General features: G+C 35.8%; 1 protein-coding gene across 17 annotated transcripts in view; it reads left to right on the forward strand.

Annotated features, from left to right (window-relative positions):
• Positions 1 to 18,596, forward strand: part of LOC138304901 (muscle calcium channel subunit alpha-1-like) — a 160,074-nt gene extending 141,478 nt beyond the window's left edge. For 7 of the 17 annotated variants that reach the window (XM_069245285.1, XM_069245273.1, XM_069245272.1 and 4 more), the window contains 14 exons: positions 7 to 134; positions 370 to 466; positions 700 to 904; positions 1,341 to 1,471; positions 1,869 to 1,880; positions 3,620 to 3,730; positions 4,181 to 4,500; positions 5,628 to 5,867; positions 6,846 to 7,020; positions 7,637 to 7,751; positions 8,401 to 8,451; positions 10,154 to 10,395; positions 10,784 to 11,032; positions 13,505 to 18,596. In XM_069245285.1, the coding sequence (XP_069101386.1) occupies positions 7 to 134; positions 370 to 466; positions 700 to 904; positions 1,341 to 1,471; positions 1,869 to 1,880; positions 3,620 to 3,730; positions 4,181 to 4,500; positions 5,628 to 5,867; positions 6,846 to 7,020; positions 7,637 to 7,751; positions 8,401 to 8,451; positions 10,154 to 10,395; positions 10,784 to 11,032; positions 13,505 to 13,543 (2,115 nt within the window). In that variant the 3' untranslated portion in view covers positions 13,544 to 18,596. The remainder of the gene's footprint in view (positions 1 to 6; positions 135 to 369; positions 467 to 699; positions 905 to 1,340; positions 1,472 to 1,868; positions 1,881 to 3,619; positions 3,731 to 4,180; positions 4,501 to 5,627; positions 5,868 to 6,845; positions 7,021 to 7,636; positions 7,752 to 8,400; positions 8,452 to 10,153; positions 10,396 to 10,783; positions 11,033 to 13,504) is intronic. The other 10 variants (XM_069245275.1, XM_069245291.1, XM_069245279.1 and 7 more) reach the window with 8 other exon arrangements.
• The last annotated feature ends 416 nt before the right edge of the window (positions 18,597 to 19,012 follow it).

The following is a 19,012-nucleotide window of genomic DNA, read 5'->3' on the forward strand; positions in this document are numbered from 1 at the left end:
TCACAGATCATCAATTTGTTTGTGGCTGTCATCATGGACAACTTTGATTATTTAACACGAGATTGGTCTATATTGGGACCCCACCATCTTGATGAATTTGTTCGACTATGGTCTGAATATGATCCAGAGGCAAAGTAAGTGTTGTTTTGTTAAGATATCTCGTGATAACAAGAGTTCCTCATATTTTTGATTTTTTGCGAACTTTTAATTTTTACTTCTAATGGAGTTAATCAATTTTAGAGTAGAACTGACCTTTGACTAAAGGTCAATATTAAAGTTTCATGATATTACCCCACTAGCCAAGGAAGTAGGGACAAATAGAAGTTGAATTGGCAGCATATTCACACTTTTGATTTACTTTGTTTTCAGAGGAAGAATCAAGCATTTAGATGTTGTTACTCTACTAAGGAAGATATCTCCCCCTCTTGGTTTTGGTAAACTATGTCCACATCGAGTTGCTTGTAAGGTAGGTTAAAAACTGAAATAAGAAACGGCATTTCATAATGTATGTTGTATATTAACTGGATTGCTGGATAAATTTAAATTTGAATAGAAAATAAAAAAATTGGTTTCTTTAGTGAGATCATGTATTTTTTCTCAAAGATAAGTTTGATAACATTAAACACTCATCATAGAATGCATTGATGTTTGTATGAGATTACAATATGTTCTTATGCCTTGTCTCTTTTTGTTTTACAGAGACTAGTTAGTATGAACATGCCGCTAAATAGTGACGGGACGGTCATGTTCAATGCTACATTATTCGCGCTGGTGCGGACGTCACTAAAAATTCAAACTGAGGGTAATATAGACCAGTGCAATGAAGAACTACGAGCTGTAATCAGAAAGATTTGGAAACGCACAACACAAAAGTTACTAGACCAAGTAGTACCCCCGGCTGGCCGTGAGTATTCAGTGATTCAAATCAGTTTTACCTAAATTTCTTATAGCAATGATAATCATTTGCATACTTTTTCTCAATATAATAAAATCTAAACGATTACGAAGGAGGAAATAATTGATTTGTTACCTAACAGGTGACCATCAGTGGTATATATGTCTCTTGGTACCAACAAAATCACTTCGTTATAAGCAAAAATCGTTAAACAGATAATGCAGATATATCAAAGAAACCTATTGGGGAATGAAAATTACCACTTTATAACCAAGATTTTGATGTAAGCGTGTTTGTTATAAAGGTAGTTTACTGTATTTCAAGTAAGATGCAAAGTAGTGTTTTCCCAATTGAAAAGATACAGGCTCCTGAAAAATGTGTATTGACCTTTATCTTGGCAAGCAATAAATTTTACAATGATACATTATATCTTCCATTTTTGTAGGTGACGATGATGTCACGGTAGGAAAATTCTATGCAACATTTCTTATCCAAGACTACTTCCGTCGGTTCAAGAAGAGGAAAGAACAGATGCAGAAGATCCAAAAAGGACAAGAACACACCAATGCTCTCCAGGTGAGTCAAGGTCACCAAAAGGTCACCTAGATCAGAATCTTAATATTTCTATTATCTGAATGATGGTCATATATGACATTATAGAAAATAATTTATTTCTTGAAACTCCATGTGATACTTTCTCTTGATGTTTCATCGTAATATATTGTATCAAAAAGTCAGATTTTGAAGTTTGGAGTTTCATGACCCTGGCTGTTAATAGGACGTTAAACAAATAAAAAACACTTGAAGTTTGGAAAAAATAAATTGGCTATTTTGAGACTTAAAAAAATGGGGAAAATATCTATGATAAAGTTAACACAGATAGGGGCAGAACTCCGAGAGTCATTCACACTCATGGCAAATAATAGATGTTATTGAAGGATTCTGCATTTTTGCCTTCATTTTTGCTTTTTAGACCTTGGTACAGGTAAGTGTGTACCCGATTGGTACTTTGTATTATTTCAACCAAGTACAACAAGATCCCATCATACCACTTTTCTGGTAACTTTTGTGTTGGCGCTGGCCATTGTACAATCCTCATTTTTGAAGTGGACAATACCAATGAATTTGGCCCAGATTTTGGAAGCAGCTATGTTTCTGTGCATTTCCCTACCAATACCCAATCAATCCTATATCCTTCTGGTTTACAAGTCGCCACCCAAGTTCTCCCTTCAGAAGCCAGCTCAAGTCTTGCAGACATTGTATCAAGTCAGGTCTTTCAAACCTTAATCTACCCGAGAGATATCCACGCTTTTTGATTAATGACACAATCCTTGGCTGCCCCCTGATCAGAAGAACAGACTTAAAACCAGATGTATTTAGGCTACGTCAGCACTAGTCCCAGATTGTGCCTGAATGACTGTCAAGGATTTGCTTGCATTTGTTTGCAAGTGTTATTTCTTTTTTTGTAGCTACTTAAGTTTCATTGTTCTTTGTTGTTTGCAACATTTGGGATTTTTCTATCTGGAAATGTGTATATATATATATTATCTATGTACATATAATCTCTATGGTTTACTACTACAGTGTCCATTGCTTTATTTCTGTTGATTTCATTATGATATATCATTACAGTACTGCTTTATATACATTTAGTATTGGTCTATGCGTGTAATGAAATGTAATGAGTTCGTCATTGGCATTGTCTTAGCCAGTTCTGTCAATGTATAGTGTCTCTTTAGGCTGGTAGTGTCCTCCATCTTATATAAGCAGATCTCTCAAACTTGTACTGAAGGTCACGCTGACAACTTTGACAGTGCATGAACTACAGTCCAAGTTAACGGGAGGAACATTTGTTGTGGTTGTCATAGTTACATGGATACAGGAAGATTACACCATGATTAATGTTTATTTCTTTGATCTCAGTTGAATTGCATGTTAATCATGATATAATCGGTACTCTCACTCTGGCAGTGTTGGGGTCAGCCTCATTCTAATAATTGGGGTCAGCCTCACTCTGACAGTGGATTCAGTTTCTCCACAGATACTGGTGCTTTCATAGTGTCTGTTTCATCTTCAGCTGTGAAAGTGCTGGACTTGGATATATAAATGTGTACCTCACATTCCCAGTATATAAGCACTCCCTACATAGCTGGTATATGTTCTTTTGTTTTGACAGGGGTCTATCCAACCATCCAGTACATTCACAGCTGCTTATGAACTTTTTAAAAAACCAAGCAAATGTAACATTAGCAAAACAGAAATTAATGCTGTCATTTATTCATTATGATTAATTAAAATATGTATAAATTCTTTTTAAAATTGCTTTTGAAACTTGAAATTATCTATTTAACAGAAATTTCATTTACATTGAAAATTTTAGAGAACGTCGTAATTGTAATATATTTCTGTGTAACTTATGGGCCCCTTTGTAAGTTATCAATGTGCTTCATATCAGGAATCTGCTAAAGAAGTAAAATTGCAAAGTTCCAGATGTTGTAATAATTCAATTTGAGATTATTGTGTTGTATGCTAAGTTTTTTACATCAGTGTAGAGGAGGTAATGTTAAGGGAAAAGTTTGACGAGGGCGTGCTCTGGTTGGCAACTCCTACAGACATATTAACCCTACAGCTTTACTAACACCTGACCCCGACGATAGGTGGTACAAAGATTGTGCTAACTCCTGTGAGTAGATGTGAACCTAACACTAACCATTAACATTGAAGGCTGGCTTGCGAGCAGTGCACGATCTGGGGCCAGAGCTGCGCCGCGCTATCTCTGGAAACCTTGAAGAAGAAGAGTTCCCCGAGAAGGAAGTGGAGGAACCAATGCATAGGGTTTGTATACCATGATCAGTTTGTCACATAGGACTAATCTGTAAGGTTTGGTGAATTTGCTTGTCAACGAGTTATGAGAAAAGAAAGCAAACACATATCCATTCACTACTGTTTTCAAGATCATAAGGAACAAAAATTTACACAGAACAGCACGTAGTTTATCATTGAAGCAACTACCGGTATATTACCATGATCAAATACAAAAAAATTGCATCATGACTCTAAGGACATATTTTTAGATTCTTACTGGATTGTTGTCAAAGATATTACTCATTTACAATTTTCATTTTTCCCTTTTCCAAAAGCTCATTAGACTTTTGCAGATTTTCTTTTTTTCACATGACAAAAGATAAAGTAAAATTAGGGAGAAAAACAGTGTCTTTTGCTAATAACTTGCTGTTCAAACATCTGATGCCATTTGTTAAAAATCTGAAATGTCCTTATCAACAGAGAAACCACAGTTTGTTTGGGAGCATGATGAATGCTTTGGCTGGTGTTCATAAAACCACACTTCCATTTGCGGGACGGACACAGTCACTACTCATCAACCACAAAGAACAGCCGAAAGTGTCACCGGCTAACTCGGTCCATGGTCCCCACACGGCTATCTCACCACAAAACTCTGTCAATGGGAAGGTGACACCAGCAGAGTCAAGTAACCACCTCAACGTAGAGTACCGTAACGCTGTCAATCGGTCGCCCTCACCACTAGCACCAGTCCGTGTGTCTCCAGCCGTGTCTAATGACTCCCGTCGACAGAGCCATACAAGGTATGTACTGCACGGAACAGCATTTTAAGTACGCTTGTATATATATATTACAGAATATTATATTTACAGCATTATCATTACGCTTGTTTATATTTTAGACTATTATAACTACAGCATATTCAATACGCTCATTTTTGTTACAGGATTTGATAGCCATTTTATATTAAAATCAAATAATGTTTTCATATATATGAATATATATATATAGCCTGAAGACGCCCTAGAAGGCAGATAGGCCTGGCAGCTAAGTCGAGTATTTTTCTTTTTTATTTAAATAGATATATAAAAGAGATGCATAACAGCATATACAATAATTGTTTAGGAAATACCAGTTTCTTTCATAAATTTCCAAATTTTTTCAGTTCATCAATTAATAAATCTCATCTTCAATCAATTTGATAAAATTGGCAGTGCCTTATATGAGCTATAATGACTGTTGTATAAATGATAATTTTATATATAATAATTTCTATAGGTTACTTTGATATATATGACTATATATATATATAATCTTATAAACACATTCCAACCTTTTTAATAATACATTGATTTGCATATCATCACAAGGAACTATCTGTGTTACCTATCAACTAACATATAGATATAGTATAATGGATGGGATGTAACTAGTGACATCCGTGAAAAATAGCAGGGTTCACTAGGTAATATGGATATTGCTTGACTAATATCATATATTATCCAAGAAATCTATTTAATGAAATTACCGAAATTGCGAAAAAACTGTTTGATAACATCAGACTTGTTTAAGCTCAGTGTAGCAATCACAAAGCAAATCTTATTTCCTGCTTACAATACAAAGCATGTGGTTCTCTTAAAAAGCTTGCAATGGTTAAATAAAACCCCTACAGGTCTGCACAGGTCCAGTGAGTTGAATGAGGGGCGATAACTGTGCATGCCGTATCTGCCGACGTCACCTGTGTATGGTGGCTCCGAATGTAGCCCTCCCCTACTTTCATAACAACTTAAGCATCGCTCACAGGCTTGTGTGATGTTGAGCACGTGATAATTGTTACCTATTGTATCAGGTGGTCAAGAAGACTACTGTCAGACTCGCCTTGGACTGACATGGTGTCGTTTGTCTAACCCTGGTCTTTTTTATTTATCAGTGCTATAGCTATTGCCTCCATTGCCTCTGATTTAATGAAAGAGGCTAAGCAGCAAAAAGAACGGTCACCAAACCGAAGCCCTCGACCAAGTTCAATCAACCAGGACTCTGAGGATTCAGAAGCCACACCCACCCAGTGGGAAGGCTTAAATGATGTCAAATATAGTGAACATAAAGGCAACAGTATTCACATTGGTCCTACTGATACCACGAAGAGGCAGGGCATATATGTGTATAGGGAGTAAGTACGCCCAGTAGAACAGCTAGTGATGTCGTTAGATGTGTAAGGAGTAAGGTCGCCTGGTAGAACAGCTAGAAATGTCGTTTTATGTGTAAGGAGTAAGGTCGCCTAGTAGAAAAGCTAGTAATGCCATTAGATGTGTAAGGAGTAAGGTTGCCTATTAGAACAGCTAGTAATGTCGTTAGATGTGTAGGGAGCAAGGTCGCCTAGTAGAACAGCTAGTAATGATGAGAATAATTAGAAATACCTTTCTAAGTGTAAGGAATAGCTTAACTCACGATACGTAGGAGTCTAAAATTTGCATGGGAACATTTCTGAACATAGTTCTTTTTGTAGAAAAAAACAAATGAAAGATTCGGAACATGGCTTGATTAAATGCCTCTTATGGTCCTACAAGAATATGACTTTTCTAGATCATTTCTTAAATAATTCTAAAACGAAAAGGAATAGTAAATCATGTCAAACGAAGTTTTCATTTTACAGAAGTAATTCATCACATATTTACAATATAATTTGTGAAAATGCATTTATAAAGTGTGTCAAAAACGTTTGTGTTGAGATAGCTGCCCTGAGCTCGTGTAAGATACGCATGAACCTTTTCTATTCGCCTTAGTTTGGATGAATAACATCATATACTCTTTTACTCTGCTTCAACATGCTGGCACTAACGACAAATATATCGACTTTTAGCTTACTAATGTATTGGCATAAAATTTCAGCAATACGTATTCTGTCATTATGTCCATGATTCATACGGTTTTTATTTCAGAAATCATAAGTCACCTTTTAACTGAAACTTGATGATATTCTTCTACCATTAATATTGCCTTACCTTTCCTACCATACAAATAATGACAAAATCATCAGAAATATTAATTTATAAAGGTAGCGTTAAGTAAATGGAGATGAAAAGGGGTAATAAACTTCTTTGATAAGCTTTGATTTGAAACATGGTAAGTTTTATTTCTGTCCGTCTAGTCTTCCACAAGAGGACAGTGATTATGAGAGAGAAAATGCACCCCCTACCCCTCCCCCTCGTAGACTGAGTCGACGCGGTCCCTCGCTGAGACTAGCCTGCATAGGAAAACAAGAAAGTGATGAAAACCCACTCATGAGAAAGATCGCAGAGCCGCTAAAGTTGGCCCAGTCACAGGTAAGGGAGCCCACTCTATCAGTTAACTAGGAATAGTAACTGTTTACCAAGAATATTGTCAAAAACATATGGAATTAACTATCTACCAGTTTGGTTGCATAATTTCAACATATTGCCAATCAACATGGACGTACAAAAATGTTTTTACATCTATGACTAATGTCAATTTAAGAAATTTTCTTACATCAGAATTATTAGGCCCCGAGATGCGGTGCCTATAGTAATCAAATCTGTCCGTTTTTTTCTTTGTCAGGCTGAATTATAAAAAAGATTTTAATTAAAAAATCACAATGTTTTGCTTATGATAAACATTTTAACATTAACGATTAACAAGAGTGACTGTCCAAGTAAGTCTGGCAAGTTATAAGTCAAATAGTCAATTGTTGGTTATTGTATGCTCTTAGTAATTTCTTGGAATCAGATTCAGTTAATACTTGAATTTTCAAAGATTAAATATATACTCACGGTTTCCAATATTAAGTGACATTATATTATTCATCTATGATTCTTGTTGGCCCTTTGATGTTGTTCTAGTTTCATCTATGATCTTGTTGATTTTGATGATAAAAGAATATGTAAATGTGGGTGATAATACAAGTACCTTGTTTTTTACTAGGCGATGGCAGTGGCAGGCATGACGCCTGAAGGTCAACAGAGGCCAGAATATCCCAAGGTCAAGCGAACTCCCTCCCCTAATCTGGGAAGAAATCGTGCATCCTACCTCGCCACAGGTACATGTATATACCGTGCCTTCCACATACCAAATATGCATCCACAAACCTCTCCCCAATATTCCAGTTAATTTAAACAATAAATTCACCCTTTAAAACTGAGCAAAAATAACTCTTTCTAAAATTGCTGGAACAGCTATGCTTTCACTGTTACTGTCTATAATATACCTGCTGAGAACATGCTTGTGTTACACATGAACTCTAGCTATAAGCTGCTTTGATTTATTCCATCGATTACTTAATCACAGCTATGGCTGCTTAAGTTAAGGGTAATTGGGTAAGCTCTGTCGCACAATCACCATCAATATGTTTCATACACGGTCACACAAACCTTTTATTGGTAACTCCACAGTCATTAATGCACCATTATCTATTACACCTTGGATCACTGTTTCTCACTGAGACACTTTATCAAAATATTGATATAGAGGGATTGACGTTTTACTGCACCTTTGTTCTAAATCAAGGCCCCTTTCCTGTAGTTGCATTCAAAAAAGACGTCTAGAAAAATACAATTTGGAAAGACGTGAAATTGAAAACCAATGTTATATTGCTCTTTAAGAATGATTTGTAGAAAAATTAAAGGACAATACGTTTTTGTTCTAAATTGTGTAGACAGAATCTCTACATATTCTATTTTGTGATGTAGGTCTAGAGCTTTTCAACAATGTCAAACGAAGAGTAAATAGGAGATGGACAGGTTCGTTTGATTGTAATGTCATCAGCTTTCTGTCACTAACACATCCGTCCACAGTCAGGCTCTCTCACAAAGCTCCACAATCTCCCTGATCTTATTTTCTAAGTAGATATATAAATGTGGAGGCCTTCATTTAATACCGTACTCGACCCAATAAGCGCCCATGGCGTCTAAAATTGAAAAAGAATTTGAGGCCTCAAAAGGGAGAGAGGGGCATATAAGAACATGAATGCTTATTGGGTTGAATACAGTATGTAAATCTAGGTATCGACCAGGATAAAAGGTTATACTATGTATATATCTTGTTTCTTAACTCTCTCTCGATCACCTCCATTTTTTACTCTTCATTTTTATTCAAAAACTCTTAAGTACATATGAATTACGAAAGGAGCTAGCTCCCAGCTCATATGCGGGCTACTAAAATCTATATTAGTACAGAAGACTTAATTTCACTATTAATGGGATTCCATATCCATTGATCAAATATGAACGAGATATTATGAATGTAGAAAGGCCTAGTGACTGTGGGATGTGATGTTGAGTGTGGCTGTATGTAATGTTAGTGGTAGATAGACAGTATAGAAAATACCTAACGCTGTGTGACAATATTGGTGATATTTACTGCACAAACAGAATGTGATAGGTAGAAATCCTGCTGGGCTAGTGTTTACATACTCAGTAGAACTGCTTTACTTCCTCCATTGTGACAAATGGTAGATAGAGTTATCTAATACATATTAAGCATGGTTACACACTGGCATGTTATCAGAATGACTATTCTATGAATACTCCATAGGATCTCAAAAGTTAGAGACTTCGAAATTGATAAATTTTTAGTTTATCACTAAATTTGATGACTTTTAGGATTGTGAATTTCTCACTTGATTTCACATTTTTATCTCAATTTGCCTCTTTTTGATTGAAAAAAGTGTGATTTTCAATTAGAAATTATTTTTATAGGTAGTACACACGTTTTTGTAATATTTAAGTCTTCATCAATGGATTTTTCATCTCGAAGTAATGGAAATAAAATCTATAGAACCGCTAGTAACCTCAAGTAAGGCAGTTACTTATGATCTGATAATAACACACAAGATATCTAACTGGATAAGTCTTTTTACCTATAACCTCTAACCATCAAACACCTGTAACCTCTCACCAGATAAAGTCTCTTATTTAATCTTTAACACCTGTGACTTTAACACCTGTGAAATTTAAATTAATTGTATCAGACACGTGATCACTAATCCTATAAAGTAAGTCAGTCTCGTCCTATCACTAACATGTGACCTCTAACCCTATAAAGTAAGTCAGTCTCGTCCTATCACTAACATGTGACCTCTAACCCGATAAGTAACACTGTCACTCTCAACCAATCACTAACTCCCTGTGACCTCTAACCAGTTAAAGTCAGACAGACTCTCTCATTTTATAACTGGTTACCTCAAACCAGGTTAAGACAGACTCTCATCTTATAACACGTGTCCTCTAACCAGCTTGAGACCGAATCTCATTTTGAAACACGTGCCAGCTAACCAGGTTAAGACAGACAAATCTTATAGCATGTGACCTCTGACCTGATAAAGTAAGAAGTCTCTCTCGCCCAATCACCAACACCTGTGACCTTTAACTACATGAAGTAAGAATGTTATCTCTTCACTAACGCCTATTAACACTTACCTGCATGCTGCATGCTTTTCTTCAGCACGCCCACCACGACAAGTCTTTATACGCTCCAACTCCATTATTGAAGGACAAAATCTGGACTCCCCCCGGCAGCAAGTACACCGTGCTAGTGATTCGGCACTCCAGCAGGATTCTCAGCTAGGACCATACTCCAGAACTGAAGAGAGAGGTCCCCTCATAATTCCCGATCATGTGATGTCTCAACAGAGATCTGTCTCTCCTCGGCACCACCGTGGTAGAGCAGAAAATCTTGTAGAAAAGGTATCTTAGTAGTGATCAGATTATCATGCATATACTTTTGCAATTACCTGTGAAAAGGTAAATAAATCAAAATGAAACTACAATCTGTATGCCATACAGAATTCGTTTTAACCTTGAATTTTGAGATACTCTAACTTTGGATATTTTTCATCACATACTCGATATTTCGTAGAAGTAAGACGAGATGTGCATCTTTAGTAGAATTATTTATAAAAAGAGAGAGCGAGAAAGAGTTTCCCTTGATATTGAATGATTATTTTTCAGTTACAAAAGTTGTGAAATATTGATAAAAGCGTTTCTTTTTTAAAGTTGTTGCTACATCGGTCATATTCCATACATAACCTTGCTTCATCTAAGCTTGATACTGATACATGTTGTTTCTTTGTAGGTTTTAGCAGAGGAGGGCCTGCATCAATATGTAGATGCCCGTACATTACAACGTGAAATTGCAGAGGCCAACGATATGACCCAGGAAGAGCTGGAACGCGCAGCACGCATGCTGGCCCAGCATCCACACTATGAACACCTCGGTGGTTACAAACCCGAGGAAATGAGAGACTATAATCAGTATTCAGATGCGGGAGAGTTCGCCCGTAGACGGACAGATAAATATGATGAACCAAGTGAAGAACAAACGGTATATGTCACCACCTTATAGCAAAGGCCTTTTCTAGGATATTCGTCATTTTATATTTTCTGTCTAAATACAAGACAGGATATTCACGTCTTTTTCATTTCAACTTGATTATCATTGCGAGGCTTTAGCCTCATTTCCATATCGACCAAACAAAGCTTAAGATCAAATATTATTCAGATACTGTACTACATAGATCAAATAATCTATAGTATTATCAAATCCCTCTCTTTTGCCATTGAGCAAGAATTGGGAAGCTTCTCATTATATCTTCATCGTCATAATTTTTCATTGTTATCATCATCATGATCATCATTATTTTGTTTGTTTATATTGACAAAAGTTTAACATGTAAATTATGTATATATAGATAGATAATGTGAGTATTTATATCAATGCAAACCAGCTGGATCTGGTCGGAGTGTTATGTATAGAATTGTATACAGGATGCTGTTTTCATGTTTCAAGCTCATTGATCTGAACTATAATTGCATCGTTTTGAGATGCTTGTTGTGGACTGATAACCCTGCTGTATACTCACATCACGTCATGGCCAGCTAATCTCTGTCAGATGAGCGTTTGTTGTGATATGTTTTAACACACTAACTTCTCCCACATGTTATTGAAAGCGTGCACTTTGTCATAATCTCCAGTCACCTTCAAAAAGTTCAATATTCTGTTTACACATTGAAATAGCTTGCCAAAATACCGGCATTTGATTTATGTAGTTTTCTATTAAACTTATTAAAGTACAAATCATGACATTTGCATTTGACAATTTTAATACCAAAAGTGAAAAAAAAATGTATAAAAGAAAATCACAATTGAGAGATTTGGAGATCCTGAGTGTCTCTTAGAGTTCCAAGACCGTAATGAACATCTACGGAGACATTACTAACAAAACTATGTCGTGATTTATCAAGTTTTTTACATTGTATACTAATTCAATTTTATATGTGCCAATTTTTAATCTTGACTGGTTCTTGCTGATAGTCTTAAGTGTGTGACAATAATGATATTTAATTTCATATGAGTTAATCAAAATTTTAGAATTCAATTAGTTCGAGTTAAGAATAAAAATTCTATGTCGTAATACTAATATCAGTTCTATGAAATTGAAAGTAATTAAGTTGAACTTTTATTTTGATTTGTAGTTGTATTTGAGAAATTTGTTAGTTTGTATCATTTATTGAAAATCAGTGGTATGTTCCATATGTTGAAAATAAGTGTATGTTACCATATTTTGCTTGGTTAGTTCTATACCAAGTTGTGTTGGAGATTGGAATTACCTTTGACCTTGAAAGAGACCTCCCTGCATATGCAGAGCATGTGATTACCAAGTTTGATGTTTGATGTGAAGTGAGAGTTTTTGGTAGATTGTATTTCAGATATTAAGTTTTGCCTGGCTGTGTTTAGCCCAGCATAATTCCGCAGAATGTGTGTGCTACTAGAAAGCTTTTAGATTGCTACAGTGAGTTACCGTAGATTTCAGGAAATGTATCTAGAAAAATGGAATGTGGAAATACAGAGAACAATTGATGTAAAAATGCTGTATTACAATAGGAGATTATAATGAGGTTTGTTTAATGGTTGGCTTTCTTACAGATACATAATCGCTTTGTACATTGTGTTTTATCAATCTTCCTTCTCGTCCATAATCTCATGAGGACTGCATGTCTAACTTACCCCTTCACAAGGCATTCACGACAACGTTATTGACCTGAACACTTCGTTATCTCCCCTTATCCAACAGAACAAGTTTTACTGCCTTCCTCTGTTACACATCAGACACGTATATATATTTAAGTATTGAATGATGGCATGTTTATACAGTCAATTCCCGAGACTCAATGACCTCCTCCCTTCTACATCATGGAAAAATTTGTCTACTATGTACAGTAAATGGAATCTTTACTATAATCAACACAAGGTCTTCTCCCTCCTTTGTCATCTCTTACATCATCATTTTAAAATTAGACAACTTTGTTGTCTCTTAGTTACCACTTTGGTAAGGTTTGCATGAATATCTCGAAGTGCCATTACTGCTCATCCAAATCTTTCTTTATCATACCCTCAGCCTGTAAAGCGAACTAACACTTCAGTAGCTGATATATTTTAATGACTCTCACGAGCAGCTAGATGATGTCATCAATTAACTGATTAACTCTTTTAGCACTATCATAGTATCTTATATATCATGAAGTTGACTTACTGACGATTTTTCGTTGCATCATCATCGTATCTAACACCTTATGAAGTCGACTAACATCTTATAAATTTTCCTCTGCATCATCATCATATCTAACACCTTATGAAGTTGACTAACAACTTATAAATGTTCCTCTGCATCATCAGTGTATTTAACCCCTATTAAAATGGACAAACTACTAACCTGCACTTCCTATCTCGCTGTCCTAATTGAACACAAAAATTCAAAACGAACACCAAACTTGACTTACCTTTTCGATTTTCCAGGCCAGAAGAAGACACTCCCAAGACCGATACTATAAATGACAGTGAAAGTGAGTAGATAAAAGAGTAAGGCTGCCCAGCTGATTGGGTCATTCCCTTTAAGACAGGCGGTAGGGGTCTGGTTGGAAGCTAGTAGCTGAAGCTACAGTCCACCAATTTTATCTTCCGTCCTGTTAACACAATGTCACGAGACCAAGGTCACACTGAAAGACATCAGCAGCATACCTCCATTTTCTGTGATTAGGCCAACCAACTGTAAAGGACGGAGATTTGAGACGGGGCCTGGGAACATTACTTATGTATTTGTTTCCATGGTTACTGTCCAAGACGAGGTATCGTTCCACACTTCGGTAGTGACGACTGGTGATTCCCTGGCTTGTGGCTTGCAATTGTGTATCCTGTGTCCCTGAAGAGTTTGACAAGCCAGAAGTACTAGAAAGACACGCGCTGTGTAAGAGTGTTCGACACAGTGTGATAAACTTGTTTGGTTTGTGAAGAAAAGACACAAGTTTTGTGTGAGTAATAGACACATTTTATGTGACGATGGACACCTGTTTCAATCTGAGCAGTTGAACCATCACGGACGGAATCAAATATTCTGAACTACAGCTTCAAAGTATGACTGTAAACTTTTTTCTTTATTCCTATTTGTCTTGGAGGAGCGTTGATTGAAGCATTGTGAGAGTGATGAATTAGATTGGTTGGCCATTTCTTTTTTCTTCCGATTTTCTTCATTTTTAACGAAACCCGCTGTTTTGTATTGTGACGGTATCACATTAGTCCTCACACCTTATTGTCTACTGTGATAGCCTGGAGTCAGTCAAGGTCAACCAGTCCAAGGTCAAAGGTTAACCAATCACCAGGTCAGCGGTATAATAATGTGTTAACCTGTTATGGGGTTAAACCATAACAATCGATTGTAGCTTTATATCACTGGTGTCTTGATGTTAAACTGTATACTCAGTAAGTAACATTTAGCTTTATAAACGGGCCTAAATCAAAACTCCATTGTGACTGTCCATCATGAAAAGTGTGATGGAAGCTTAAGGATGTTCTGGTGTCCAGATTAATATCCTTCTGTCACAACTCCCCGACTCCCCGCCCTTTGGAACATCAAGGGTGTGCCATAAAGCCAGATCTCAGATTGATTATGGAGCAATGTTATAGTGTATAGTACTGTGAAATTTTAATTGCTTTCTGTTTGATTTGTATATTACACAAATTATCTGTACATACACATTTGCATAATCAGGAAATGTCATTTATAGTTACGAAATTCTGAAGGGTTAAATTTAGTCATCAAGGGATAATTTTGCATGAAAGCGGAGTCTTTACTGTTTAAATAACTTTATAGTTTATTGTGGTTGAAACTTAAGATTTTGTATTATAAGATTTTATTGGTATATTTATTCTCATATTTGATATTTTGTACCGAATGTAAGTGATCAAATATTTCTAGATCACAATGTGATGTATAAGAATCTCTATCCTTTTAATTTGAATCTGATCCATTTGAATTTGATAAAGTTTAGTTCTGTTTCATCAAACTGTAGACGTTAATTAATATTTCTGTAGACCAAAGAAAAAATACATCCTTGAAACTGCCAATGTTGTGTAGACTGTGTTCTGCCCATGTATGAAATGCCATGGAAGGCTTGTGGTAAGTCGAAGTCGAATGTTAAAATAATCACATTCCAAAGTCATTACAAAGCTTTTAACTTATTTATCCTTGTTTTAAGACGAATCTCTTAATTATTCAATATATCATTTTATTTATAAGGATAGCTCATCAGGGGAGAATGAGGTTATTATCGTATTAGCTAGCAACTTCATTATTGGTTTAGAGTGGTGATTGGAAATCTAAGATCCTGCTAATAACTGAAAATCAAAATGGATGGAAAGTTATCCTCCTGTAAACTGTAACGGAAGCAATGGAACACAAATTGACACCGGTAGTTCATACGCTAGACCAAAATTTGATGATAAAAAGTTCTGTTTCCATGGCATTATCTCTCCTGTGTGTTCATTGCCCATTACAAGAGTGTGTTCAAAGATTTTATAGTTCCTGATTGTGATGTATTTATTGTTTCAATATTAGTCTGTTTTTGTTGTAATGTTTTACAAAGATAGTTTTTTTTTCTGTTGCGTTTTGCCCCTCAATTTGCTCAAAGGTTATAAAGAAATGTAATTTATATACATGTAGTGTATTTTGTGTGTAGTGGTCTCTAGATAACGCAGGTTTATTGTATTGTATTTACATGTTCAGTACAATTGTTTTAGTTTTAATTTAAGCATAATCAAGTAGCTATTGAGTTTTCCCCCTTTAATATCGACTACTTTTATCGAGCCATTAAAAAAGGCATTTGGGAGACATGACCAGTTACCACATTTTTAGGTGTGGTGTCATTTATAAGACTATGGTGCATGTAATTTGGATATACTATATAAAAAGTGTGGATTGGTACAAAGAAGAAAACTACAAACTAATGTTGTGAAGAAAGAAGTTTTGTTTGCCATGACCTATGCATTACATGTCTTGTCCCTAGCATTTCCTTCGATTGGTGTTGTATGTGTGCAAGGCGGATGCCTGGGTGTGGCTGGGTTATACTTTTATCATGAAAGGTTGTGTACATGTGGTATGGCTGGGGGACTGGATGCATATCCGTCAAACATGTATATACTATACCAAATCATTGTTTCATCAGACATCAATCATGTTTGTTAACGCTTTACTCATGTTTTTACAACATACCGTGGAGTATGATGGTGCTTGTGTGGCCTCATAGTTATAATAATCTTTGTAGAATTAGGGCACCTGTTGATGGCGTGCCACATTTGTTAATTAATTAAAGGCACTCTTAATATCTGTCGGGACAGCAAGGTGTTTAGGTGCGTGTCTGCAAAAGAAAGGAAGTTTAGTCTAAAGTGTCCTTTCATGTTTGAGGACATTTCAATGTATCGCATGTATCAGGAAAGCATTGAGTACCACATATCTGGTAATGTGTGGTGCTCGTGGGTGGTGCCCATTCTCCTTAGAATTGTGCGGTGCCCATTGCCTATCTAAATCTTGTGACGCTTTGGGGTGCCCGGTAACTGCCCAGAAACGCAATTGTACTGGCAAGTACCCATCACCTCTCTTAAGACACCTAGTGCCCGTAGGTAGCTTTACCATTTCTTAACAATCTGTAGGTACTAAGCAGCATTCACACTTTTTTCTATTCGATACATTTTTTTCTTACTCTAAAATACATTGTCTGACATGTTTTCCAAAATATTATTTTAGTTCTTGCCAAAAACTTTTTTTTCTGGGAAAGGTCTCGGAGTTCCTTGATTATTCATCAAAATATTTAAGAGGTTGCTGATATATTATCTCATGAGGGAAACATAGTAAGCCTGTATTTTGTATAAATAATATACATGTATACCTTCCCATTTGATCATGTCAACCTTAAATTCATTGTACTATATCATAAATTGTTTGCATTTTTATCCTTGTTTCGTAACTTGCCACAGTTGTGTCAAGATCCTTACAAGTTCATTCCATTGCCTATGTATATATATTATATATATATTGATAAAATGTCAACCTAGAGCGGCTGACCTGTAGTGATACCCAAAATATTGGGTAGGTTGTTGTCATGGTTAGCTGTCAATATTATGACAAGTGGCGGCCAAGATAACGTGCGTTGCGAGTCACTCTTTGGCCACAGAGGGACATGCGACACTTGTGACAAGTATGAATCTACAAATTTCCCTTGCTGTGATACTCACTATTGCTACCAAGCGAGTCTCACAGGACCAAAAAGCCACGTTTTTTATGTATTGATATCTCCATAATTTACCATTTTTAAAGCCCAAAGCTCAGTTGTTTACAAAAGGTGTGCCTGTGTCTGTGTGCGATAAGACCACTGTTGAGAGGTTAATATACAAAAAATTTAACATTGATATTTTCCCCAAAAGAGTTGAAGTAACATTTTCAGCACCATCTTTCTAGTAAAGCACACCTACTCAGTAGTGCTGTAGATAGGAGACTTAATCCACTTTTTACTACTTCTGAGAAGTACATGTCTTCATTGATATTTAATGTTATAAATTACGACAAATAAATATTGCGAATTTTCCTGAGAGTTGACATGATCATCTCTGTGTGGATTAATGCAGGCCTGGTGTCTTTTATGATACATGGATCTGCAACAAATGTTTCGCCCATGGATTAATTTTACACTGCCCAAATTAATACGAATACTATAGATATTGTTCTCCCGACTATGTGCCTATCTGCTATTTTTCTTGGATATTTCCCCCAGATTTGTGGAAGCATGTGGTGTCCAATGATGAGGACATGCTGCAGCAGTAAGTTCCTTCATATTTATTTTTTACAAATTTGCAGTTTTCTATTCTTCCTCGATGTCAAATTTACCACTAACAAAAATTGTAAAATTTCCAAAATATATATTTTAAAACACTGGATTATGATGTAGTGTATGTTGAAAGAAAATCAGCCATCAGTGTTAAACATATGAGCCCATTTTGTCAACTCTTTATACTTTTTTTTACAAACACCCGAATAATACTGAACTATTGTTTATTCATCGTTTAGGCAGGCATATATAGTCACCAGTAAGCAATATCTAACAACCTCAATCTGGATTTGTTTATTTTACTTTTTTATCTATAAAACAAAATCCAGATTGTTCTTTAACTACAAGTATCTCACCATATTTTATATGACAAATTCATTTTTTAATATAAACAATGGGAATTTTATATGGTTTTTGTCTCTTTTTTTCTCCTTCTCTTTGAACGAGTGCTTTCCAACAGAAAAGTTGGTGGAAGTTTGTGGATGGTTGGAAGGTTATACAAGTAATTTCCATGGTACATTTTATATTCAGGGGTAATTTATTTTTACCAAAAGTGTGTAATTGTATGGAATGTAAATCGTAAAGCCAAAAACGTATGACTCCCCTCCCTTTTCCCCGTCAATTTTCCCTAGTAACTGGTGTAGGACAGTGATACCATTACACATCCTTCATGTACAAAACCATTTTGCAAGGAATGTTAATATGTGCAATAAATTATAATATTTACTACCAAATATGTGTTATTGTTCTTCTCAAAACTTCCCAACACAAAAACGGGAAAAGTACCGTATTTTCCGGACAATAAACCGCACCTGTGTATAAGCCGCAGATGAATTAAACAATTTTACGAATGAACATGCATCTGATACGTAATTATTTTCATCTTTAATATATTTTCATTGCATATTTTTTCTTTTAAACACTTTTTACAGTGATTTGGTCGATGTATAACTTAACAAAACTGGCGAGTAAAACTAAAGATTTTCACATGTGAATCACGACGTAATCATGCAAAAACATGGTCAGATTTTGGTTTTCGTCCACGGATAAGCCGCACTGATGTATAAGCCGCACTGCCGATTTTCAGGTAAAAAAGTAGCGGCTTATACTCCGGAACCGGAAAAGTAAACTGTTTCAAATGTGCCTTGAC

The sequence above is a fragment of the Argopecten irradians genome, chromosome 12 (genome assembly GCF_041381155.1).
Source record: "Argopecten irradians isolate NY chromosome 12, Ai_NY, whole genome shotgun sequence".
In the NCBI taxonomy this organism is placed as follows: Eukaryota; Metazoa; Mollusca; class Bivalvia; order Pectinida; family Pectinidae; genus Argopecten; species Argopecten irradians.